Source organism: Ranitomeya imitator, chromosome 2 (genome assembly GCF_032444005.1).
Source record: "Ranitomeya imitator isolate aRanImi1 chromosome 2, aRanImi1.pri, whole genome shotgun sequence".
Lineage (NCBI taxonomy): Eukaryota > Metazoa > Chordata > Amphibia > Anura > Dendrobatidae > Ranitomeya > Ranitomeya imitator.
Window position 1 is genome coordinate 852,651,681 of NC_091283.1, and position 7,011 is coordinate 852,658,691.

General features: G+C 53.7%; 1 protein-coding gene across 1 annotated transcript; it reads left to right on the forward strand.

The window, feature by feature from the left end:
* The first annotated feature begins 3,957 nt into the window (after positions 1-3,957).
* LOC138666895 (diacylglycerol kinase kappa-like) lies at positions 3,958-4,626 on the forward strand. The gene has a single exon (XM_069755074.1). It carries the CDS (start codon positions 3,958-3,960, stop codon positions 4,624-4,626), a length of 669 nt encoding a protein of 222 aa, XP_069611175.1.
* Positions 4,627-7,011: the final 2,385 nt, after the last annotated feature.

The window sequence follows — 7,011 nt, forward strand, 5'->3', positions numbered from 1 at the left end:
CCTCTGAGAAGCGTGATAACTGGGAGAAGCGCGGTTAATAAAGTCGCCAGCACCGGGCCGTGTGATATTAGGAAAGTCAATCTTTGATCAGCCAGGCTGGAATGAGTTTGATAAGTGTGGCCGCCTCTCAGCAGCCGCTCTCCAGTTTGTTACAGCTGTTTGCTCATCTTTCTCAAGTGCAAAATAAGCAGAAAGGCGCAGGCGGCCCCTTATCTGGCGCGACTTTCTTCTGAAGATCTCGGGCGCTTTAATCCTACGTGTCTGCGGCTGGTTAACAAGGAAATCCTGTGTCAATTATCACCAACAACTTCCTACTGTGCGGCAGGGGGGAATCAAAGCTTTGGAGAGCCTTTTCACACCAGGGAGAGCTGCTGCCTCTAATTAAATGGTTTCCTCTCCTCCAGTTGCTGGAGATCGCTAATGGCAGATAACCTGGCCATGCTGCCACCATCGTACTCCCACGCCCCGAAGCTGTGACTGGAAGTCTTACTACTTGTGGTCCTATAGAATTCACGGCCCCATGAAAGACGCTTCTCCCGAGCTGCTGGCATCGGTTATTCACCACAGAACTGCAGTGTATGGGTGACGGCATCAGCACGGGGACAACGCACAGCGACCACACGATCGCCCATGGCGGAGAGACGGAAGATATGGAGATGTTATTATTATTTATTTATATAGCACCATTAATTCCATGGTTCTGTACATGAGACGGGGTTACATACAGAGTTATAGATATCGTTTACGATGACAGATGATATGGCAGAGAGACAGGCATCACAGCTGAGAGCTTGCTGCAGTGCAGCTGGTGGTGTGGCCCAATGTGTCGGTATGGTTTGGTGTGGCCCCGAGTAGTGGTGTGGCCCTCGGTGACATTGTGGCCCCAGGTAGTATGTGGTGACACTGTGATGGTAGTTAACCTGTTAATTGTTGTAGAGCGAGCCGCCGCCTCCTTCAGCTCACGCTACACTGCGCAGAACCAGATCCTATAATAATCAGCAGACCCCGATGAGTCCGGTGAGGTACTGGTCGTGGTTCTTCTTCTATGAGAGGCATGGAGGAGGATCTCTGCTCAGATCATTACCAGTCACATAGTCACGGCTGCCATGGTGGTGATAGCCTGAGATGTGTGCACAGCGCCCCCTCTGGACAATAACCTGACAGCGGGGTGAAAACAACAAGATTATTTACAAGAATCAATGAGGAGCAGAGCCCAGGAGAGGCCGAATTACTGGAAACTACTAATATAGAGCAGCCCGGGGCCACAGCCACTCCCAGGGCCCCACACAGCCCCTGGGGTCCAGCTATACAGCTACAGTACAGTAATAAGATCAGCTTCCCCAGGGGTGATGACTGCGCTCCACCTACCGCCAAACGCAGGGAGGAACAGCTGTCAGCACAGATATCGTCACACCCGGGCCCTGGTGACCGAGGTGCCCGTCTGCCAGTATTATGACCGTCACACCCGGGCCCTGGTGACCGAGGTGCCCGTCTGCCAGTATTATGACCGTCACACCCGGGCCCTGGTGACTGAGGTGCCCGTCTGCCAGTATTATGACCGTCACACCCGGGCCCTGGTGACCGAGGTGCCCGTCTGCCAGTATTATGACCGTCACACCCGGGCCCTGGTGACTGAGGTGCCCGTCTGCCAGTATTATGACCGTCACACCCGGGCCCTGGTGACTGAGGTGCCCGTCTGCCAGTATTATGACCGTCACACCCAGGCCCTGGTGACTGAGGTGCCCGTCTGCCAGTATTGTGACCGTCACACCCGGGCCCTGGTGACTGAGGTGCCCGTCTGCCAGTATTATGACCGTCACACCCGGGCTCTGGTGACCGAGGTGCCCGTCTGCCAGTATTATGACCGTCACACCCGGGCCCTGGTGACTGAGGTGCCCGTCTGCCAGTATTATGACCGTCACACCCGGGCTCTGGTGACCGAGGTGCCCGTCTGCCAGTATTATGACCGTCACACCCAGGCCCTGGTGACTGAGGTGCCCGTCTGCCAGTATTGTGACCGTCACACCCGGGCCCTGGTGACTGAGGTGCCGGTCTGCCAGTATTATGACCGTCACACCCGGGCCCTGGTGACCGAGGTGCCCGTCTGCCAGTATTATGACCGTCACACCCGGGCCCTGGTGACTGAGGTGCCCGTCTGCCAGTATTATGACCGTCACACCCGGGCTCTGGTGACCGAGGTGCCCGTCTGCCAGTATTATGACCGTCACACCCAGGCCCTGGTGACTGAGGTGCCCGTCTGCCAGTATTATGACCGTCACACCCGGGCCCTGGTGACTGAGGTGCCCGTCTGCCAGTATTATGACCGTCACACCCGGGCCCTGGTGACTGAGGTGCCCGTCTGCCAGTATTATGACCGTCACACCCGGGCTCTGGTGACCGAGGTGCCCGTCTGCCAGTATTATGACCGTCACACCCAGGCCCTGGTGACTGAGGTGCCCGTCTGCCAGTATTGTGACCGTCACACCCGGGCCCTGGTGACTGAGGTGCCCGTCTGCCAGTATTATGACCGTCACACCCGGGCTCTGGTGACCGAGGTGCCCGTCTGCCAGTATTATGACCATCACACCCGGGCCCTGGTGACTGAGGTGCCCGTCTGCCAGTATTATGACCGTCACACCCAGGCCCTGGTGACTGAGGTGCCCGTCTGCCAGTATTGTGACCGACACGTGGTCACTGTGGTCCCAGGATAAATATTACATTGGGGCCCCAGGCTCCAGGTCACTAGATTTTTCACATAAGGGTGACGGAGAACAGCACGAGCCGCAGATTAGCAGATGCCAGAGATTCATCAGGGGATCTGCACCTGATCAACATCCGACACCATGGTGATGTAGAAATTGCAGGAACGCAGGACGCACTGATGAGCAGGAGGCAGAACAGGAGTTAAAGGGGTTTATTACAGGGGACACTCCACGCAGGGAGTGAACTAGTGACGAAGGGGGGAAGAAAGTGAAAAGCATAAACAAGGGTAACAAAACAGTTGGCTAAACAACAGGCAAACTTATCAGTCTGAAGTTTTCGGGGTGATGGAGGCTTGTACTCCCACGGTGGCGCCGTAGAAAGCGCGTGAAGTCTCTGGCTTGGTCCTAAAGGAAACCAAAGCACTGTCTCCTGAAGAAAGCAGTGTGTCCAGGTTCTCTGGAGCGAGGCCCTGCGGGGACGAAGCAACGTAGGGGTTGTGACACAGTTTCTGGTTCCGCTGGAGTGCTGTAAAGTTCAGTGGCGGAGGCGGGATGTAAGCCAGACAGCATCGGCTGATCGTCCGATTTAGCAGAGGGCTGCGCGCCTGCGTTAAGCTGAGGAACGGCACGCACGGTCAATTCAGTGTTACAGCTGGGTGAAGGCACACAGTCAATTCCCTCACAGTCAGCAGGGGAGCGAGGTAGCATACGGCAGTGAGAGTCGGTGCTGCGACGTCATCTCGCGGAGTGAGACTTAACTGTCTCCTGTTGCATACTCTGCCTTCCCACCGAGTCTCCCCTTTTCCCGCACGCACCGCCTTTTATGTCTGTCACGCCCCCTTCAGACAAGTGCAAAGGTCTGTCCAGGTCTAAATGCTTTCCCCCTTGCAACAATGGTGACAGTCCCGATGGTTCCGGGACCGGCACAAGAGAGTCACCACCGGCCCAGTCCATCTTCCTACAATGACACCATGATTAAGGCTAGATGCTGAAACGCATTGGTTTTTTCCATATGTGTGGAATATCTGGTATTGTTACCTACATTGGTTAAATGTTTTAGTGGATTCGATTAAAAGTTACGTTTTTATCTGACAAGTGGAGTCATTCATCACTGGACACATCCCCTATTCTTCTTTGCTATTCTGACTACGCCCTGGACTGCGGTGGCTCCATGTGGAGGAGTTCCACAGACAAGGTGCACATCATACTGGTGAGCTGACTTTCCTTTTTCCCTTTCCCTCATTATTCTGGGACTATGGGACCTCCTATATCACTTGTGGACTCACTCAAGGAACCTGCCATGGAGCCATCAACAGAACCTGTTCCAAAATCTGCCACAAGACAACCCATAGAATGTGCTCCAGAATCTGCCACGGAACCATCTTCAGAATCTGCTCGAGAACCTGCCACAGGACCACCCATACAATATGCTCCAGAACCTGCCACAGGACCACCCATACAATGTGCTCCAGAACGTGCCACAGGACCACCCATACAATGTGCTCCAGAACGTGCCAGAGGGCCACCCATAGAATGTGCTCAAGAACCTTGCTTGGAACCATCAACAGAATCTGTTCCAGAACCTTCCACAGAACCACCTATAGAATGTGCTCTAGAACCTGCCTCGAAACCATTGACCCAATCTATTCCAGAACCTGCCACAGGACGACCCATAGAATGTGCTCCAGAACCTGCCATGGAACCATCAACAATATCTGTTCCAGAAACTGCCACAGGACCACCCATACAATGTGCTCCAGAACCTGCCACAGGACCAACTTTAGAATGTGCTCCAGAACCTGCCACAGAACCACAAATAGAATATGCTCCCGAACCTGCCACGGGTCCACCCATAGAATGTGCTCCAGAACATGCCACAGGACCACCCTTAGAATGTGCTCCAGAACCTGCCACAGAACCATAAATAGAATGTGCTCCAGAACCTGCCACAGGACCACCCATACAATGTGCTCCAGAACCTGCCACAGGACCACCCATAGAATGGGCTCCAGAACCTGCCACAGGACCACCCATAGAATGGGCTCCAGAACCTGCCACAGGACCACCCATAGATTGTGCTCCAGAACCTGCCACAGGACCACCCTTAGAATGTGTTCCAGAACCTGCCACAGGACCACCTGTAATAGAGTGCAGGGTTGCGTATGTCACCACGGAACAGACAGACCAACTGTTGAGGGGAATTTATTAACAGGAGTAAGATTCTCCTCGCAGGGAGTAAACAGGGGGTTAAAGGGAACCGGTCACCCCGTTTTTTCAGTACGAGATAAAAATACTGTTAAATAGGGCCTGAGCTGTGCGTTACTATAGTGTATTTTGTGTACCCTGATTCCCCACCTATGCTGCCGAAATACCTGACCAAAGTCGCCGTTTTCGCCTGTCAATCAGGCTGGTCAGGTCATATGGGTGTGGCGACATCGTTGTTTCTTCCCCCAGATCTTGCATATATTTCCGTTGGTGGCGTAGTGGTTTGCGCATGCCCATCTTGTGAATCCACTGGGCAGGAGAAGAAAAAACGCGCAATCGGCGCTATTTCCCTGGTGATCTGTGGGGGCGGCCATCTTCCTGAGGCCGCGCGTGCGCATATGGAGTCCTCTGCTGCCCAGGGCTTCAGGAAAATGGCCGCGGGATGCCGCGCGTGCGCAGATGGAGATCGCGGCGGCCATTCTCCTGAAGCCGAGATGCGAACTTTGCTGATTGACAGGCGAAAACGGCGACTTTGGTAAGTTATTTCGGCAGTATAGGTGGGGAATTAGGGTACACAAAATACACTATAGTAATGCACAGCTCAGGCCTATTTAACAGTATTTTTATCTCGTACTGAAAAATCGGGGTGACAGGTTCCCTTTAAGAGAGGTAAATCAAACAGTAAACAGTTAAGCGAGAATAAAAGGGTTAACGAGTGTTCTTGTGACTTATCAGTCCAGGGAGGTCCTGACTGGAGGGTCCTAATTCCAGCGTGGGTACAGTCACCAGCAGAGTCCGCTTTCATGTACTCACAAGATGTAGTCTTTAGCTTTTACAGCACAGCCAGGAATCAGGGGCTCCGCACTGTTAAGTCTCTCACCAAGAATCACAGTCTCTGTACTGATACTGCGGAGACCAGGGAATATAAGTCTCTTCTCTGTTTCCTGGAAACTCTGGGGTTAAGTCTCTGCAGCCTGTTCTTCTCAAAGTGAAACTGAAATGGGAAGTAGCACAGTCTGGTCAGTCACTGCCCAGGAGTCTCTGTGCCTGGCAGCTTCTCTGTAGTAAAGTCACACACACACTGGGCAGTTACTTATCACACTCAGGGATCTTTGCTTGTCACTGCGGTCACCAGAGCTGCGGTCACCAGGGCTGCACTGTCAGGTGAAGAGTCTTCTCAGATTATGGAGGCTTCCAAGTCCCCACTCTCACTCCAGCCTTAGTGCCCTCACGGGGAGCCCTCTGTCATGGGGAGCGCGATGCTACAGCCTGCCCTCTCTCTGTGCAGCTGTCCCCTCTCTCTGCTGGCGTGCTCTGGTCTCCTGCACTTTTCTGACCACACCTCCGTCCCTTCCTCCCTGCCTCAGCCGTCACATGGTCCCTAGTGTCCAGAGCGGAAAGTCTTCCCCCCGACAACCCAGCTGTCTGACTAAGTGGTTCCAGGTAAGGAGCAGGGACAGCAACCTCCTTACACACCCATACAATGTGCTCCAGAACCTGCCACAGGACCACCCATAGAATATGCTCCAGAACCTGTCACAGGCCCACCCTTAGAATGTGTTCCAGAACATGCCACGGAACCATCTTCAGAATCTGTTCCAGAACCTGCCACAGGACCACCCATACAATGTGCTCCAGAACATGCCACGGAACCATCTTCAGAATCTGTTCCAGAACCTGCCACAGGACCACCCATACAATGTGCTCCAGAACATGCCACGGAACCATCTTCAGAATCTGTTCCAGAACCTGCCACAGAACCACCCATACAATGTGCTCCAGAACATGCCACGGAACCATCTTCAGAATCTGTTCCAGAACCTGCCACAGAACCACCCATACAATGTGCTCCAGAACCTGCCACGGAACCATCTTCAGAATCTGTTCCAGAACCTGCCACAGAACCACCCATACAATGTGCTCCACAACCTGCTGTAGAACCATCTCATTAGTGTTTTGCTGCTGCTGCTGATACCACAGCTGCCGATGATGATTGTGCTGCTCCTGCTGCTGCCCCTGAAACTGTATCTGCTGCTGCTCCTGCTGCCATTGCTGAGGACCAACTGCTTCAAAAGCTCCTCCATCATGTCCGCAGGCTTGGGCT